The 18189-nt window shown below is 36.8% G+C and overlaps 2 protein-coding genes across 3 annotated transcripts in view; both read left to right on the top strand.

The window, feature by feature from the left end:
* The first annotated feature begins 5108 nt into the window (after positions 1–5108).
* Positions 5109–7385, top strand: LOC107661756 (uncharacterized). Its single transcript, XM_016451523.1, has 5 exons — positions 5109–5398; positions 5806–5996; positions 6084–6177; positions 6596–6795; positions 7034–7385. The coding sequence occupies exons 1-5, from the start codon at positions 5109–5111 to the stop codon at positions 7222–7224; spliced, it is 966 nt and encodes a 321-aa protein (XP_016307009.1). The 3' UTR covers positions 7225–7385.
* A 5282-nt stretch (positions 7386–12667) lies between these two features.
* LOC107661646 (transcription factor AP-4-like) overlaps positions 12668–18189 on the top strand; it is a 12532-nt gene continuing 7010 nt past the window's right edge. The window contains exons 1-3 of one of the 2 annotated variants that reach the window (XM_016451315.1): positions 12668–13064; positions 15724–15889; positions 17940–18038. In XM_016451315.1, the coding sequence (XP_016306801.1) occupies positions 12976–13064; positions 15724–15889; positions 17940–18038 (354 nt within the window). In that variant the 5' untranslated portion in view covers positions 12668–12975. Of the gene's footprint in view, positions 13065–13134; positions 13294–15723; positions 15890–17939; positions 18039–18189 lie in introns of those variants that run through there. The other variant, XM_016451316.1, reaches the window with a different exon arrangement.

Raw genomic sequence — 18189 nt, forward strand, 5'->3', positions numbered from 1 at the left:
ACACACACACACACACACACACACACTCACACACACACTCACACACACACACACACACACACATACACCCACACACACACACACACACACACACACACACACACAGCAATTTTAGACTTCAGGGAGTTCCTTAAGGTAACAACTTTATGTTTGCACGTTTTACAGTGTTTGTACATCGTTTTAAGAAACACATGAAGATTGTGTTTGTGTCTGGTTTCACTTGCTGAGGTTTCATCTCGCAGGTAAATATGAGTTTTTGCTTGATTTCAGCTGAAAGCTTTTGTGGTGGCTGGTGACTGGAACTTTATTTGTAAGTAATTAGACAATGACTTGAACATTATATCATAACATAGATTTAATTTGCCGTACTTGTATACATTTTGTTGAGCTGATCTGTATGATGATGTTCAGTTTCCAGGCTCATTAAAGTTTGATTTTACTAAGAGTCTGATATTAGAATAACATAACATCAGATTCACACACACCTTTACTTTATTTTACCCTTGCTATTTTAAAATATTTACATTTCCTTCTTATCTCCTGAGCTGTAGACGTCCCCAGAATCTCTGTGTTTGTGGCAGGGCTGAACTGGGTGACCACTAGATGGCAGCTGCCCAAAACTGCACTGATACTCAGCATGAGGACAGAAAGAAAAAATCAGTAAAATAGTATTATGTCTGTACATATGCGAATTGTCCATTTTAAGTATATATTGATGATAAATAGAGGATGCTGTTTCTGTGGAATCAGAGAAATGAAAGCAAAACTAATACGGACAAATTTATATTATAGTTGAGCCTATGAGGTAGAGCTGGTAACAGATTACATGTAATCTGGATTACATAATCAGATTCCAAAAATTAAGTACTTGTAATTAGATTAAATTACATTTTAAAATACTCATAATCAGACTACAGTTACTTTTTCATTGATTACATGAGTACATGTTATTCACACAATAGCAAATAAATTATTTATAATTGATTGATTCTCCCTAATTCATCTTTTTAATCTTTTAAATGTTCCTTTCTAAAATAGCCTGCCACTTTGCCAGTTTTGTGGACATTCACATAAAGACCATTAATCAGGTGGCTATAATTACACAGAAAATTGAGATGCCATGCCACGCAGCATTTGACCACTGGATTTACAAAAATCAGAAGTGTTTTCTCAGCATTTCAACATTGCATCAACTACTGATGAACACATTCATTTTTATTTGAATTATCACTCAGTATGTTATTTAATCATGTATCACTATGTCTTTGGAAGACTTTTGTCTGTCAAACACATTAACATGCACAAATTCACGTTATTCTTTAATAACATGTAATGCACTTTCACCTAATATATATTTACTTGATGCACCCCTAAGATTTTAAGGCAATAAGTTAATAATTAAGTAACACATTTGCATGTTCACGGTTCTCTTAGTTAATAGTCACATGACATGCAGTTAAACAAATCAAATATTTACTTTTTTAGTAAGTGTTTTATTTTGATGGATGCTATTTTAAAATTATTTATTTTAATTTACATTTTTATGATTATTATTAGTTTTTCATTAAACTCTCGAACCCAAGTTTGGGAAACATTGACGTAATGCTTAATGCACTTTATGCTGTTAATAACAACAAATGGAATATATTTTCTTTTTATTTGCATTTTTATATCCTTTAAGATTATCCTATATTTAAATCAATGTGATAAACAAGTCAAAAGTAATCTAAAAGTATCCTAATCAAAAAATCAAAAAGTAGTCTGATTATATTACCTAATATGTGTAATGTAATGGATTATGTTACGAACAGTTTTGGTCATGTAATTTGCAGTCAGTAACGCATTACAATTTGTTAGTAATCCACCCAGCTCTGGAGGTAGGCTAATAAAAACCTGTAACAAAAGATCTAATTTTGCAGTAATCATTATCTTAAATTATCTTAAGTATGATTATACCTTTGCATTAGCAGCAGTTTTAATGTATTAAATGTTAATTTATTGCCTTTTTTTCCAAATAAATAAATGGTCAAACTCAGCAGATATCTATTGTTTAATATATTTATTATTATTTACATTTCTGGCATTATTTATATCATATGATGTATGTCTTTCTCCTTTATATTAATTTATTACCAACTGCTAGACTGATTTCACGGGGTTCAATGCAGATTTTATGCAGAATTATTCTCCAAAACAATCCCAACCTTATATATATATTGTTTTGGGGAATAATTCTGCATAAAATCTGCATTGAACCCCTTGAAATCAGTCTAGCAGTTGGTAATAAATGAATTGCTGGTAATAAATTAATTCTAGTTGTAGAATTTGTAACGGCAATACATACCTGTCAACCCTCTCGTTTTTCCCGGGATTCTCCCGTATTTTACCATTCTACCCCGCTATCATCCCGTTTAAATATTTTCCTGTATTTCTCCCGTATTTTTTATCTTTCTATAGCAAAATCCCACTGGTCGTATTTTCACTGTAAAAAAAAATCCGTAAAATTTACAGTAAAAAACCGGCAGCTGTGGTTGGCGGAATTTTACCGTAAAAAATACGGTAGCAACGTTTTAGGTTTTACAGTTTTAACTACATTCGCTTCGGTAAAAACTCCCGTAATTTGTATGGCCCACCTCATTATACGAATAATCACGTCAACAAATTCCAAGGTTGTTGCCAGATCTTGTATGAAACGCATCCTTCTCACACAATCTACACATACAAATTTCAACCGATTTATCCCCTCAACTTGGCAACCTACAACCCAGTGATGCTATTGATATCTGCACAGGTAGTTCTGCGGGAGGCTGGTAGAAATGGGAGGAGAAGACTCAGGTGGTGCTCCGGTGAAAAAAAACAATGTAAATTGAGATATAGCTTACACTTCAAAAGGCTATGGTTTAATTGATTAAAAATGAGCGCTGCAAGTCAGCTGCTGCACTGCTTTGTTTACTGCGGTTACCGGGGAAACGGCTATATTCCTGGCGAAAAGCGCCACCTGCTGGCAGAGCATGAATTTGTATTTTTCAATAAACCCTTACGCTCTTTGTTTAGAGTAGACCAAAAACAAAAACGACCCTTATTTTTACGCAGAAAACAAGCAGTTGTGAACCGGTGGATCGACAAGAAGATAATGAATTACAAAACTCTAAAGATAAAGCAATCCGTGTATCATTCGTTCTTTTCATATTCAATTAAGAAGTCAAATTCGGAAAATCGAAAAAGGACTTATGTCATTATTCATTTACAGATACAATATTCAAAAAATAAATAACGACTTGTTTTTCGTATTTTCGATTTCATGCTAAAATTGAAAATGGGAAATCAGAAAAACGCCTGTAGCCTGAATCTGATTTTGATATCTAAACTTGGCATAACCCGGAAGTAGCTGTGAAAGAGGGTTGCCAATTCTGCATAAAACCAATTACAGATCAAAACTAGCCCCGTAACGGCTAAAAGTAGCCCAAATGAATTCCAGGGGGTCTCCCGGTAAAAATCCCTTTCCGGAGAAGAAAATTTGCGTTTTGGTTTGGTAAATATCTCGTTCCAGGCAGGGAAGGAAGGGAATTCCGTCGGGAAACCATGTACTTGGCAATACTGCTGTATGAGAGCGCTATTGCTGGCCCAACAGCACTGACGACCACAACAGCAAAACAGTTCTTCTTACAAAGGTTATGAAGCTCTTTTATTTTTTTTGAAAGCAGCAAAGTTATATAGGAGAATATAGAAAGTTCGTTTTTTTCCCCCCTCATGTCAATGCCTCACACACCATCCCAGTAGGTGGCGGAATACGTATGGGCTTACATTTCTGCCACAATTCTGCGCGCGAAAGATCATATTTTGAGCACACAAAAGTGCATTTTGCACGCGCGCGATCTGAGTTTTGTGGAGAAAATGTTCGTTTCGCAAAGAAAAAAGTCTTTCGAGCACACGGAAATCAATTTTGCATTTAAAACACGTTTTTGGATGTGTGCAGACCTTCTCCTTTGCGCGTGCAACGTTTCACTAGCTTGCTCACCTGATGCCCCCCTCAGTGCTCTCTAAATGCCAACAGCTAGCACACAACCCAGTGTTACAATGTGCCATAATTCCAGCCAATCAGAGACCGAGGCTGCTAAATTCTGATTGGCTGCCTTGACAACCAATCACAACATTTCTTGCATTACCTCGACAGCAGAAGGCGCTCGAAATACTTTCTTCTTTGCGAGACAAACATTTTATGCACAAAACTCAGTTCGCGCGCGTGCAAAACGCACTTTTGCGCGCTCAAAATATGATCTTTCGCCCGCAGAATTTCGGCAGAAATGTAATTCCATAAATACGCACCAAAGCTGGTTTGCCAATTGCCATTTAGCGTCAAAGAAAAAGAAGAAGACGACGACTACAGCAGCAATTATGGAGAGTTTTGTCTTGTTCAAAGGGAACAAACGCATCACATTAAAAGAAGGCGACATGACAACCGAGAAAATAGGCAGGATCTTTCAGGTAACGTTACTGTAGATCAGGGGTGCCCAAACTCGGTCCTGGAGGGCCGGTGCCTGCAGAGTTTAGCTCCAACCCCCATTAAACACACCTGAACCAGCTAATCAAGCTCTTATTGGGCATAAAGTTACTGGAAATTTGCAGGCAGTTGTGTTGAGGCAAATTGGAGTTAAAATCTGCAAGACACCGACCTTCCAGGACCGAGTTTGGGCACCCCTGGTGTAGATTAAAATACAAATACACGCACTTAAGGACATTTCACACTGCGCCGACCAAGACATGTCGATGGGTTTTGTCAGATCAGTGTATTACCCTCTGTTGGCGCTGGTTTTCAGTGATGCTGGTAATTTGGTGATTGTTCATTGTGGTGGGAGTCTGTCGGTGCAGGGTGAATTGGCCTTTGTGTCAAAATGCTGCCATTTTCATGAGAAAATCTAACGTGTATAATTGTATTGGATCCGTGCACTAGGTCTTAAATAACTATGCTCTTTACACATTTTTGTTAAACATACACCATTTTGGATGATCTGTCAGGAGGCCCAATATTTTAGACTTTGAAAACAATTGGGCTCTAATCTGTTAAATTAAATCGTAAATTTCGGTGGTCTGATGACTATCCTCCACTTATGTTGAAAGTAACTGTCTTAAAGGTCCATGGTCCCAGTCTGTACATCACTGATGACAACAATGTGGCTCTGTTTCCTGCACCTGATGGCCACTTCAGTCTTGTTGACCTCACACCAAGGGGGCATTATGAGGTGCATGGTGAGAGCATCATTGAAGAATCTTCACCTAATACTCCAGTAACCCCCAACCCTACTCGCTTTTTCTTCCACCGACCAGTTAGTGCAGCAGCGGGTTCTGCAACTGGTTCTTCTGCAGTTCCAAGAGCTACTATGCCAAAAACTTTCCAAAGGTAACCAAATTAAACAATTCCTCTTTGTACAAACATTAAACTACTGAATATGTTACACAATTTATGCATCGTAGTATAATAGTATATAAAACAATTGAAGACTGCCAATGAAGTGAAATTACTGAACATAAACATAGGAGCCTGATTAAAAATGCTCATTTTAGGAGAAAAATGTCAATTGGCACTTTTGCATCTGAAGTCTTAAATATTTTTTAAATTTTTTTTGGGAAAAAAACTATTTAATGGAAACTACTATCATGCAATTCTGGCCATAACTTAAAACCTCAGATAATTTAACATTGAAAACAGCTCTAAAATTACCTGCATGAATGAAAACTTATAATGTACAGGAACAGGAATACTAATATCAAATGTGCAAAAATGCTTTTGTTTTTATAAATATTTAGGAGTGTTTTCATTGCTGAAGTTGTGGATTGCAAGTTGGAGACAAGCAAAACATTAACAGTCCGTTTTTCTGAGTTTGAGGCCTCTGTTCCGGGTATTGTGAGTAAAGTTAAAGAGGCCCTTGGACAAGAGGACTCATTGATTCTGACTGATGGCCAAGGAAAGGAAATCCTGGATTCTGAAGGAACCAGAGGTATAATTAAACTAAATGACTAAATGACTAAATGTAAATGTAAATGTAAATATACATATTCATATTTATATATTATTTACTATACAGGATCAGCATACTGGAAACAGAATGCACGCAAAGTATTTGCTGTGCCGCAAGAAGAATTCCTGCAGCTACGAGAAAGTAAAAGGAGGAGACTAAGGTACAGAAACTGCATTTCATCAAATTAAAATCATTACAATTTCAATCAAATTTCTATGGATTGTCACCTAAATTAGCCAGTTAATCAGTATTTTGTATATTTGAGAATTCAGTGCAGTGCAGATGCACAGCATCACTTAGGCACAGTTGGGGCCACTAAATTCAGAAGAATTGATAAACTGGGACCTTGATTACTGTTTATTATAACAATTACTTTTGCGTAACGGATTTTTTAAAATCTCGGGTTAATAAAATCTCAGATTCCAGTTAGACTGCTTGAAGCGCTTGAGACTTTAATAGGTGTATAATGATTGAAGTATAGTTAAAATGACTGTGTCTGCTTACTTTCACTATGAATGTGCTATCTGTTGAAAACGAATAGAATAATTTTTGATTCATATGATTTAAATGTTTTACAGTCGACGAGATGATGCTGGCCTCCAAGATGTTCTGGACACAATTGAAGAGGTTGTGACAGCAGCCCAGGGACTGCAAGCAGTGTCCACCACACTGAAAGAGCTCATGGATTTAGCAAATTCCAATCGCAGAACAACAGTATCCCTGACAGATGTCGAAGCAGCAGCAGTTAGAGATGCTTTTGCCTGTATTATCTGCAGAGGTTTGTATAATTTTATATGTTATTCTTTAAAATATTATTCAATTGTCTAAAATAATCAAGCCAGTGACTAAACCAACCATTTTATGAAATGGGGAAAAAAAAGATTGATGTGCTAATCTAAACTTTATCAGTACAATTGATTTACTGCTTTCCACAAAGACAACAATGCGCCACAAATGTATCGAATAGTTCTCAAATACTGTACTATTTAAAACTATTTTCTGAATCAAATTTGCAGGTCCAATGAACGAGCCCATGGTTTCATCATGCTGCCAAAGCCTTATTGGCTGCAGGATTTGCATTAAGCAATGGCAAATAAATTCTCCCTTCTGCCCTAAATGCCGGGCTGGCGATTCTGGTAACAACATACAAAGACTCATGGGCTTATCTGATGCATTGGCTGCACTCAGAAACATACTCTTGGCGTAATACTGTATATTATGTAGTAGTATTATCAAACATTGCATAGTTTTACTGTTGTTTTGTTCTTAATCTTCTCAAAATATGCAGTTCTAGGGCACAGTTACATGTGCATCATTCAATTTATTTTATTTTATATTGCACACAATGTAGAATGCTGAGAAAGTTAATATGCAGTCTTGGATTTATACCAATTTTACACAACCCTTTTTTTTTGTGTATTTGTTAGATTTTTTTGAAAGGTAAACATTTGTGGTTGAACGATTCTGTAAGACTGATGCAAAACGTTTAATATTTGTTGTTGTATTCAAGAGTTTGAACTTGAAATGTTAAATACAACAGAGTTCTTGGAAAAATAGACTTGTCTGTTTATTCAACTGACATTTGGGCGTAGTGGCAACTAAATAAATGCATACACTTTATCCATTAATAGTATACCCAGGCTGATTTGATAGACTTCACAGTAGATATCTACATGTAGAATACACTGCTTTAAAAAAAAAAATTGATGTCACTTTTTCATACATATCTTTGGGTTACATTTATGAGGTGAAGCAATGCATCCTGAAAAAGGCTATATTCACTATTTACTGTTTGATTGAAAAGAAGAGATGTCTGGATAATTCTCTGCAAAGTCCTGCTCTGCATGACTCCTGTCCTCCTCAGAGGAAAAAGGAACCGTTCCAAAGGTAGACATCCAAGTCAGCGATGATCCCAACTCCTGCTCATACATATTTGCCACAACAGGGGCATGGGGCAGCAGCTCACCTGAAATTTTTGATGGACATCCAGTTGCTGCAAGTTCATTGGGTATTCCACGGCCTAAAACAATTAAGCATGGTAAACAACAGATATCAAAGCAATGCACTGAATGTGAATGGACAGTGATTTTAAAGTGCCTTTTCAGAAAAAAGATTTTAAAGCCCTGTACATTATCAGAGCATACCTGGGATCCTGTGTGCATTCCATGATTGTACTACTCTATTTACTCCAATTTGGCTTAATTAGCATACCAGGTTAGAAGTGCAGAATTTAGTCATATTGTCCTCCATGTTGATGACTTCTTGGTCTAGCAGGTGCACCAGGGCCTGTTTCAATGGGTAGTTCACCCGATTGTTCACTTCAGGCCAAATCCTTTCCACTCTAAGATTCTGTTGACCACAAAAAGGAAAATCAATTACCAATTGAAATGCATTTCTTTTTTCCAAGGACACAAAACTGAAAGTATTTGCAAGTATGTATTATTAATTTAATCTTTTAATATTGGTTGTTCATTGTTATCAGCATTTCAAAAACCTCACCCTTGTCGAAGTTGTTTGGAGGTATGGTTGTCTGCTGAGGTTGTGTCTGTGTCTTGATAGCTTCTCTTGCATGTATAGGGACATATAAAATTCCCTGCCATGGTCAACCCTGAGCTGGTCCCACATGCCATAGTTAACTACAGCAGATCTGAAATAAAAAGCTTTAAATTTGTTGCACGTGTACATGACAATTCTGAAGAGCATGACATTCAAAGAAAAGATGATATTTTTAGCACAGAAATTGATTTTGACAGCAATGAGTTTATTTACTGGTTAACACTTCAGCATGGGCAACACATTCACTATTAACTATGACTTTTGCCTCAATTAACTCCTAATTTACAATTAATAATTAACATTTAAATGCTGTTTAAATGGCACTGATAACAAAATGTTTAAGCACTTGTGCCTGTTTGTATGGTGAAGGATTTAACAAAAGGAAACAAAACTGGCTGTATATTTGGATATCATGACCATGATTTGTGGAACAAGTAATCAAAAAATCAAGATTTGTTTCTGCCAAATAATAGAGGAAGGGGGAAGAATCACTCATATTAAAGACTAACGATGTAATTGGTCATGCAACTTTATCATGATTATTATTATTCTTTAATACACAGCACAAGAACAGACGGAGCAAAACTTACCTGTCGTCGCAATTCATGGTATGGCTGATCAATTTCTCTCAGCATTTTTCCGACTCGACTTTCTCCTGCATGCACTCCCAGTGAAGATAGATTCATGCCAGTCATGAACTTGCGGCCGTACGATGGCCCCGTCTATTAAGACATATAACCATGAGATAACGTTTGAGCAATACGATTCTTGTATCCATGACAACCAAAGACTGAGAAGCAAGATATTTAAACAGTATAGCCTACATAACGGGACATTTGACTATACATCACATTTTTTACATTATCAATAGCCTACAGTTTGAAATCGTAATGCTAGGGAAAGGCCTAACGTTACAGGAAATACATTAAACCCATAAGTGTGAGCTGTTTACACCAGCCTGTACAGCGACGGGTCAAATGAACACAAAACACATTTCAATAACCCACTTTAAGTGTTTATTACAAAAGAATTGCTAAAAATAAATACATTTAAACGTTAAAACAAAAAATTACATTTAATTGTGCCAAACGCAAAGCTGCCAGTTTCTTGGAGGACTGTGAAAGCGCTGTCCTGCCATAAAACATTGATAGAACAGTATGTAAATAATAATAATAATAAGAAGAAGACAATTTTATTTACCTCATAAATGGATCCAATCACAGCTGCTTCCAATTCTGTGTCCGATACATGTCTTTTTCGACGAAGGTTGTATTTCAAACAGATTCGTCTAACACTCATTTCAGAGCATCGCTGGACACCCATTTTTTTGCAAATCTGTTGAGATCTCTGCATGAGTCTTGCCATTTTCGAATAAGCCTTTAACCAAATCAATGTATTCTTCTAGCGCGTCCATTATACTAAGCGCCCTGTCATCTAATTTTATGGAGGCCGTGGAATCCCAAAATATGTAAATTACAGGCATGGTGGAACCAATCCCGCCACTGAACACTAACTTCTGGGTCATGCCAACCTGGATAACTAAATATCAAAATCAGATTCAGGCTGCAGGCTGCAGGCGTTTTTCTGATTTCCCATTTTCAATTTTAGCATGAAATCGAAAATACGACAAACAAGTCCTTATTTATTTTTTGAATATTGTATCTGTAAATGAATAATGACAATGATTCGATTTTCCGAATTTGACTTCTTAATTGAATATGAAAAGAACGAATGATACACGGATTTAAAGCCTACACTAAGATTTTTATTTTTATTTAGTAATTTAGCAGACGCTTTTATAAAAAAGCGACTTACAAACGAGGACAACAGAAGCAATCAATTGTAGTATTGAAACAACTAAAAACAGATCCAAAACTACATAAGAAATGGTTATAAAAACTGAAACAGAAGTGAAACAAGTAGTATGATATATTTATATGTTAGTAAATGAATATAATTGTTTGATAATAACAGTTTAAATTAATATAATAAATGAATAATAATATAATAATTTATACTTTTGACTCCGCCCCACCACGGTCTCCCGTATTTTGATACCCGGATGTTGACAGGTATTGCAATATATACTTATTCGAAATTTGAATAAAAACTGTTATAAAAATATATTTTGATTGTATCATTGTATTGTGATACTAAATATTATTTGACTATCTTATGAAGAAAATAATGTATAATTTTTTTTATCATATTTGATATAAAACACATTCAAAGTGGACATTAAAGGGGTCATATGATGCGATTTCAAGTTTTCCTTTCTCTTTGGAGTGTTACAAGCTCTTGGTGCATAAAGAAGATCTGTAAAGTTGCAAAGACTAAAGTCTCAAATCCAAAGAGATATTCTTTATAAAAGTTAAGAGGCAGTCACACCTACCTAAAACGGCTCGTTCTAACACGCCCCCCCACATACCTACGTCACGATGTGGGAAGATTTGCATAATGTGTTTGTAATGGGTTTTAATGTTTTTGTCTCGTTGATCCAGCCGGACAGGGCATCATCACAGTATGGTGAGGGGCGTAACATTTCCGTCACACGCTTGAGGAATTTGGCCAACCACATCGCACTGGATAGCTGGCCAATCACAGCACACCTCGCTTTTCAGAACGATGAGCTTTGTAAAAATCGACGCGTTTCAGAAAGGCGGGGCATAGAGGAGAAACAATAATGTACAGTATGTGGAAAATGTTTTTTTTTTTACTTTAAACCGCATAAACACATGTCATTACACCAAATACACAAAATCATGTTCTTTTTAGCAGCATCATATGACCCCTTTAATTCCATTCAGTTCACATGTATTTGTATACAGACTGTTTCAAAGCAGCTTCACAGAAACAGTTATGCAGAACTTGTAATAGGTGAAATGTTTCCTCCATGGGTTTGTGTTCGTATATCACAGCCCGCAGCCTGTGGTCCTCGCGTGTTCCTGCTTGTTCTCGCCCTCAGCGTGTGCTTGAGTCACCGTGAAACACATTTCCGGGTTCTTCATGACCGCTCCCATTTTGTCTGTGTGTGTGATTTGTGCTTCGAGCATGCGATTAGGTGACTCCTGTTCCTCCTCCTACAACTTTAATGCACCCAAAATGGTGTTTGAGTGTCAGCCCTCTCTCTTCTCTCCTCCTCCTCCTCCGGTTGGTGTTGTTGTAAAGCCCTGCCAGCCTGTCAGCTGATCCCGCATGTTTCACCCCCCCCAGACTAGTCAAAGAAAAAGAGCCTATTTACATTCACTAAGCAACATAACAGACCTAGAGCGATATAATCATTCATTACGAATCATATCGCGCATTGATTTTTAACGTATTCGCTTTAAAGTGAAACGCGCGCTTATTAATAAAATAATCTAGACAGAAGATTTTAAGATATGCATTATGCATTGCTCTGAGCGCTGATATTTTACATATGGTAAACCGTAAATATATGATTAATGCTTAAAAAAAAAACCTATAAATAAAAGCTAGCTTACAAAAATATAACCTGCATCATTTTAACAGATCGCGATCAATAATTCTATATTATTGCTTGAACAAAAGCAGTAAATAAAAGCTATGCTATAATATAACCCGTTTGAATGCACTGGTCTTTTTAACGGATCTAGATCAATAATTTCAAATTAATGATCTTTACAATTTTTTTTTAAACTAGCCTATAAAAATGACATAATTTGAACAGATCTTGATCAATTATATTAATATGCAACACACAGAGATTCATATTTTAATACACGTGCATTGATTAATATTTAGGTTCATGCTTTCAAACGTATTTAATGTAAAAAAGCTTACTAAATGGACACGCGCGGACCATATTAGATCTAGAGCAATGTTTTAAGATATGCATTATGCTTTCATTTATATTTAGGTGCATGAGTCATGAAACAACAATATATAAAAAACACTATATTTAACGCATCAAGTGCATTTAGGATCTGCACGGTGTGTTCGATATTTAAATGCATCCATTACAAGTGCCTTTCTGTCATGCAATCTGATTTTAGGAGAACACGGTCGATGTTCGGATGCTGTTGCAATACTCCTTTGTTTACATGCAAGTCCTGCTCGGCGGAAGGAGGCTTTTTGGTAGTGCAGCGCTGTGTGTGATTCCTACCAGCTGTTTCCCGCCTTGAAAGACATCCGATCAGCTGCAAACACACACATGCAGAAGGAGGGAGGGAACGAGAGCGAGCGAGCGCCACACACTACGAGGGAACCCCATCAGCTGGAAGAGTAGAGGAACCTTACAACTCAACGCTCATGCCCGAAATCAGCAGGACACGCACAGGACTGCTTCTTAAATGAGAAAGAGACACGAAGACGCTGTTTTGTTTTTAAACCGATAAAGTACGAGAAGAATCGAGGAGCCAGAGCTGGAGAGAAGCGGGGAAGCATGGAGTATTTCATGGTACCAGCTCAGAAGGTGCCCTCCTTGCAACATTTCAGGAAAACCGAGAAAGAAGTCATAGGGGGCTTGTGCAGGTACGTGAGACCCTCTTTTAACAAATGCGCACGCATATGTTCGCGATTCTTTAATCGCGCGCCAGCAGCAGCAGGCGCTACTACTGGAGTAACGTGCGTGCGGGATTTCTGTGTTATTGTGTACATGCGCTTATCCAGTGGCTCAAGACAGGACGGATCCCATGCGAGACTCGGTTTTCTACATTTAAAACATCTCGCGGGGGTCTATGGAAGCCCCTTGGCTTGTCAGGTCAGTGTTACCTATGAAATATCTCCGCGAAATCGATGCATTTTGTGTCTAACAAACACAAACCACGTGGTTGCATGCACACACACCACGCTGCTGGTCTCTCGCGTGTATTTAATATCAGAAATCGTGCGTATTTCGTCCCACCAGTAAATGTGTCACCATATAGAGGGGTTTGTTGGTTAGAAGTGTGTTTGGGCTGAAGTTCGCGTGTTTTCGGGGCTTAAGTTATTGTGGGCAGTGCGGCCATGCTTGTGGCTCGTGCATTTGGCGTCGTCTGTTTCTCATCGCAATCAAATATTAAGTCTCCTGACTACCATTGCATACGAGTTCCCCCGACATATGAGGCTGAAATGGGCGTTAAGCGCGAGAAATCTCGCCGTGCGTGCGGCGGGAGAGAGACCAGATGATATTTGGACTGCGTCGGTGCTGCCGCATGGACGGAGGAAACGTGAGGCGCATTGTTGTAATGGCGGACCGTATCATCCGTGAACACGGTGTTTTTTATTTAGCCCAGCGAGCGTGTTGATTATCTCGCTCGATATTACAGTTTCGGCCCATTGTGAATGGAATATGAGGTTTTTAGTGGTTAGTAAATTAATAACTGGTGTTATTTTAATAAGGGGGTGTGTATGTCGTTGAAGGAAGGCCCCGTCAATGCGTCTGCGATCCATTATCAGAAAGGGGGCGGGGCCAGTGAGCCGATTAGCGCAGGGCGTTCTGGGAATTGTAGTTTTCGCCCAAAGTAAATCGCATACAAATGATGCGTCTGGTCTCGGTTATGGTGTGCTGTTATTCCCACTATGGACACTTTGCAGATTTACAGGTAATAACATGGTTCTTCAGTATATCAGTTGAAGTACTCTAAAGAACTTAGAATAACATGGTTTTACAATTTTATAAAACACCAAGGTAGCACGTTGTTTTGTTGGTTTGGTACGTTATATATTTATATATATTTGTTCTATTTGTCCTTTTAGGATAAAACCAAGATTTAAGTTGCCAGTGTTTTGAAAATGCAGAAAGCAAAGGCAATTCTTCCTTCTCTTATAGATTTAATATAGTTATTAAAGTCCAGTTTAAACTAAAGGATGCAAATTATTATTATTTTTTATAGCAGTTAATTTAATTCATAATGTTTTTTGAGTAAAATCACCCAGGCATATGACCAGTGCTCAGTAATATTTTATCAATCTTGTCATATCATTACAAGCTTGTACTTTGGCCTATTGTCAACTTTAATCTGTCTAATTAGTTAAAATAATAATAATTATTATTATTAGAACATTATTTTTTAAGTGTTATTTTTATTATTATCATTATTGTTGTTATTAGTGTAATTAAATATTACTTTTATTCTTATTGTTTAATTATTATTAAAACATTACTATTATTATTTGTATATTATTAAAACATTATTATGGTTTTAAAATATTATTTTAAATTATGAAAATATTATAGGTTCATTCATATTTAATATAAAAGGTATGTAGTACTATTTACTATTTTAAATATTATATTTTTATTTTTATTTTTTTAAGGCAGCTTTAATTACACACAAGCAAAGTCTCTCACCCCATGCTGAAATTTGAACACTCATTTGACCATTTTATTTTCATGCATAAAAGAAGCTGGGTCATATTCAATGCATATGGCTGGAAACGGCTGATCTGAGCGTATCTCTGGTTCCACAGTTGGCTCTAGTTGTGATTTTGGCATTGGATCTGTTTGCTGGGTTTAGAGCCGCTTGGACGCAAGTAAGCGAGCAGGGAAACCTCTCTCGCTCCCCTCACAATTGTTCCCAGTGTTTGTCCTCATGCAGCTGAGGCACTGCTGATAAGAGAGGCTTTCCAGAGATACCCCGTGAGATGCCCAGACAGGGAGGAAGTTCAATTAGGGTTTGATTTCCTCGGCCAAAGCATGCATGTGATCGTGCGAGGCAGAGATGTCCAGGGGCTCGAATTTAGAGACAATGGGCTTCAATGAGCATTCAGGAAAGTCAATATTTTCTACTTCGCACTCTGATGTTTCTCTCCCTCAAGGTTGCATCCTATTTTAGAGATGTAAGCAAAAGGAAAAATAGCTTTTTTAGTTATATAAACGGTATCATTTTCAAAAAGGATTCATTTAGCATTATTCAACTTTTTTTGAATCTCACTGTTTAAATGTAAGACATTTTGTCCAAAACAAAACATTTTGTGAAGTGTTCTTCACAAAAAGGACCATAAAATGTAAAAAATGTAATGCCAGTATTATCAGGGTTGTACCATGGTATGTTGTTTATATACTATTTTAATCGGTTTTCTTGCAATTTAAGTGTGTGGTTATCATACATACTGCTTTATGACCTCATATTAATTGAGAGGTTAAATGTAATAATTAAACGTTTAAAATTAAACTTGACTAAAGTGCAGTAATATCTCCTCTTCACAGCTTAGCAAACATTCCCCTCACGCCAGAGACGGCGCGGGACCAGGAGCGGCGTATTCGGCGGGAAATCGCCAACAGTAATGAGCGCCGGCGCATGCAGAGCATCAACGCTGGCTTCCAGTCTCTGAAAACACTCATCCCGCATAGTGACGGAGAAAAGCTAAGCAAGGTGAGTCGGACAAACAGAAAGAGTGGAAACCAAGTGTTGATTTGAATGAATATTTCACTGAAAAATGAAAAATACTGTCATTGACTCATCTCCCTCAAGGTTGCATCCTGTTTTAGAGATGTAAGCAAAAGGAAAAATAGCTTTTTTAGTTGTTATATAAACGGTATCATTTTCAAAAAGTTTAAATGTTTAAATGTAAGACACTTTGTCCAAAACAAAACATTTTGTCAAGTGTTCTTCACAAAAAGGACCATAAAATGTAAAAAATGTAATGCCAGTATTATCAGGGTTGTACCATGGTATGTTGTTTATATACTATTTTAATCGGTTTTCTTGCAATTTAAGTGTGTGGTTATCATACATACTGCTTTATGACCTCATATTAATTGAGAGGTTAAATGTAATAATTAAACGTTTAAAATTAAACTTGACTAAAGTGCAGTAATATCTCCTCTTCACAGCTTAGCAAACATTCCCCTCACGCCAGAGACGGCGCGGGACCAGGAGCGGCGTATTCGGCGGGAAATCGCCAACAGTAATGAGCGCCGGCGCATGCAGAGCATCAACGCTGGCTTCCAGTCTCTGAAAACACTCATCCCGCATAGTGACGGAGAAAAGCTAAGCAAGGTGAGTCGGACAAACAGAAAGAGTGGAAACCAAGTGTTGATTTGAATGAATATTTCACTGAAAAATGAAAAATACTGTCATTGACTCACCCTCATGTTGTTCCAAACCCGTGTGAGTTTAAGCTCTAAACAAAGATGAAGCGGCTTGGAAGTACAACAGAAGTTGTCAACATAACTTATAATGCAATAGTGCAAGTCTTCTTAAGTAATTCAATAGTTGCGTGTGAAATTTTCTTGGTGGTTCTCTCATAATCTTCTCTTCTCCAGTGAATTGGGATTGGATCATTGACTCACTGAGTCGAATCTGATCCGTTCAATGTGTGAATGAATCATTCAGAAAAGTTTTGAGAACCAGATCAACTGATTCATGGAAAGGATCCTACTCTTAAAAATGTTTCTCTCACAAACCAGAGGCAGTTCACTGAAAATCTTGACATGGATGTATCACTAGTGCGGATGTCAAGATTTTCAGTGAATATATATATGGTCCATATTAGAGTCTTTTAAACCTATGTGATAGTTTTTTTTTATGTGAGAAACAGACTGAAATTAAGCCATTATTCATTGCTAATCTTCCCGTCTGCTTTTGTTGCATTGGAAAAATCTGCATGAACGTTTTTAACATCTGCTGAAGGTTAAACAGATTTGCGAGGGCGTGTATGTACAATATTCGTTTTTTGGGTGAACTATTCCTTTAGATATAGATTTTATGTAAGTGTAGATGCCACCACAAAATTCATATGTTAATTGTTTTCTTTAGGTTTAAATGAAATCTGATTCATTCTCTTTTAATTTCTCACCATTGTTACCATATGCTATACTTAAGTTAAACTACCATTCAAAAGTTTGGTTTTGGTAAGATTTTTAAAAAATTGTTCTTGAAAGACGTCTCTTCTGCTCATCAAGGCTACAATAATTTTGATCAAAAATGCAGTAAAATACAGTAATATTGTGAAATATTATTACAATAAAAAAAAACTGTTTTCTATTTGAATATATTATAAAATGTAATTTATTCCTGTGATCAAAGCTGAATTTTCAGCATCATTACTGACTTTCAGTCTTCAGTGTCACATGAGCCTTCAGAAATCAGTATAATATGCTGATTTGCTGCTCAAGAAACATTATTATCCGTGTTGAAAACAGTCGTGCTGATTAATATTGTTGTGGAAACTGAGGTTTTGCCGAATAGGAAGTTCAAAAGAACAGCATTTATTTGAAAAAGACAGCATTAGACCAAATTAATCCATCCTTGTTGAATAAAACAACTCATTTATTAAAAAAAAAAAAAAAAAGTCCTCCTGACCCCAAACTTATAAGTGGTAATGTACTTACAGCATCTGTCACATAAGATGTTCAACATCACTGTGGTCCATCATGCCAGTACATTCAGAGGAATGTAACGTGATCTTTTTCTCTCTCAGGCTGCCATATTACAGCAGACGGCTGAATACATCTTTTCTCTGGAGCAGGAGAAGACGCGGCTGCTACAACAAAACACCCAACTCAAACGCTACATACAGGTGAAGCTCTTCATAGAAATATAATATCTTATCAATATAACAGAACATTTGAGATCTTTATACTAGTGCTGGGCGGAATGACCAAAAATTTATATCACGGTATTTTTCTAAATTATACCGGTTTCACGGTACAAGACGGTATTTTTTTTCA

The sequence above is a fragment of the Sinocyclocheilus anshuiensis genome, unplaced genomic scaffold (genome assembly GCF_001515605.1).
Source record: "Sinocyclocheilus anshuiensis isolate Anshui unplaced genomic scaffold, SAMN03320099.WGS_v1.1 scaffold207, whole genome shotgun sequence".
Classification (NCBI taxonomy): Eukaryota; Metazoa; Chordata; class Actinopteri; order Cypriniformes; family Cyprinidae; genus Sinocyclocheilus; species Sinocyclocheilus anshuiensis.

Excerpts from the sequence above, each read along its gene's own strand:
- LOC107661756 (XM_016451523.1), top strand. The coding sequence starts at position 5,109 with ATGTTGAAAGTAACTGTCTTAAAGGTCCATGGTCCCAGTCTGTACATC. Across the intron at positions 5,399-5,805 it reads ATGCCAAAAACTTTCCAAAG|GAGTGTTTTCATTGCTGAAG; the intron begins GTAACCAAATTA and ends ATAAATATTTAG. Across the intron at positions 6,178-6,595 it reads AGTAAAAGGAGGAGACTAAG|TCGACGAGATGATGCTGGCC; the intron begins GTACAGAAACTG and ends AATGTTTTACAG.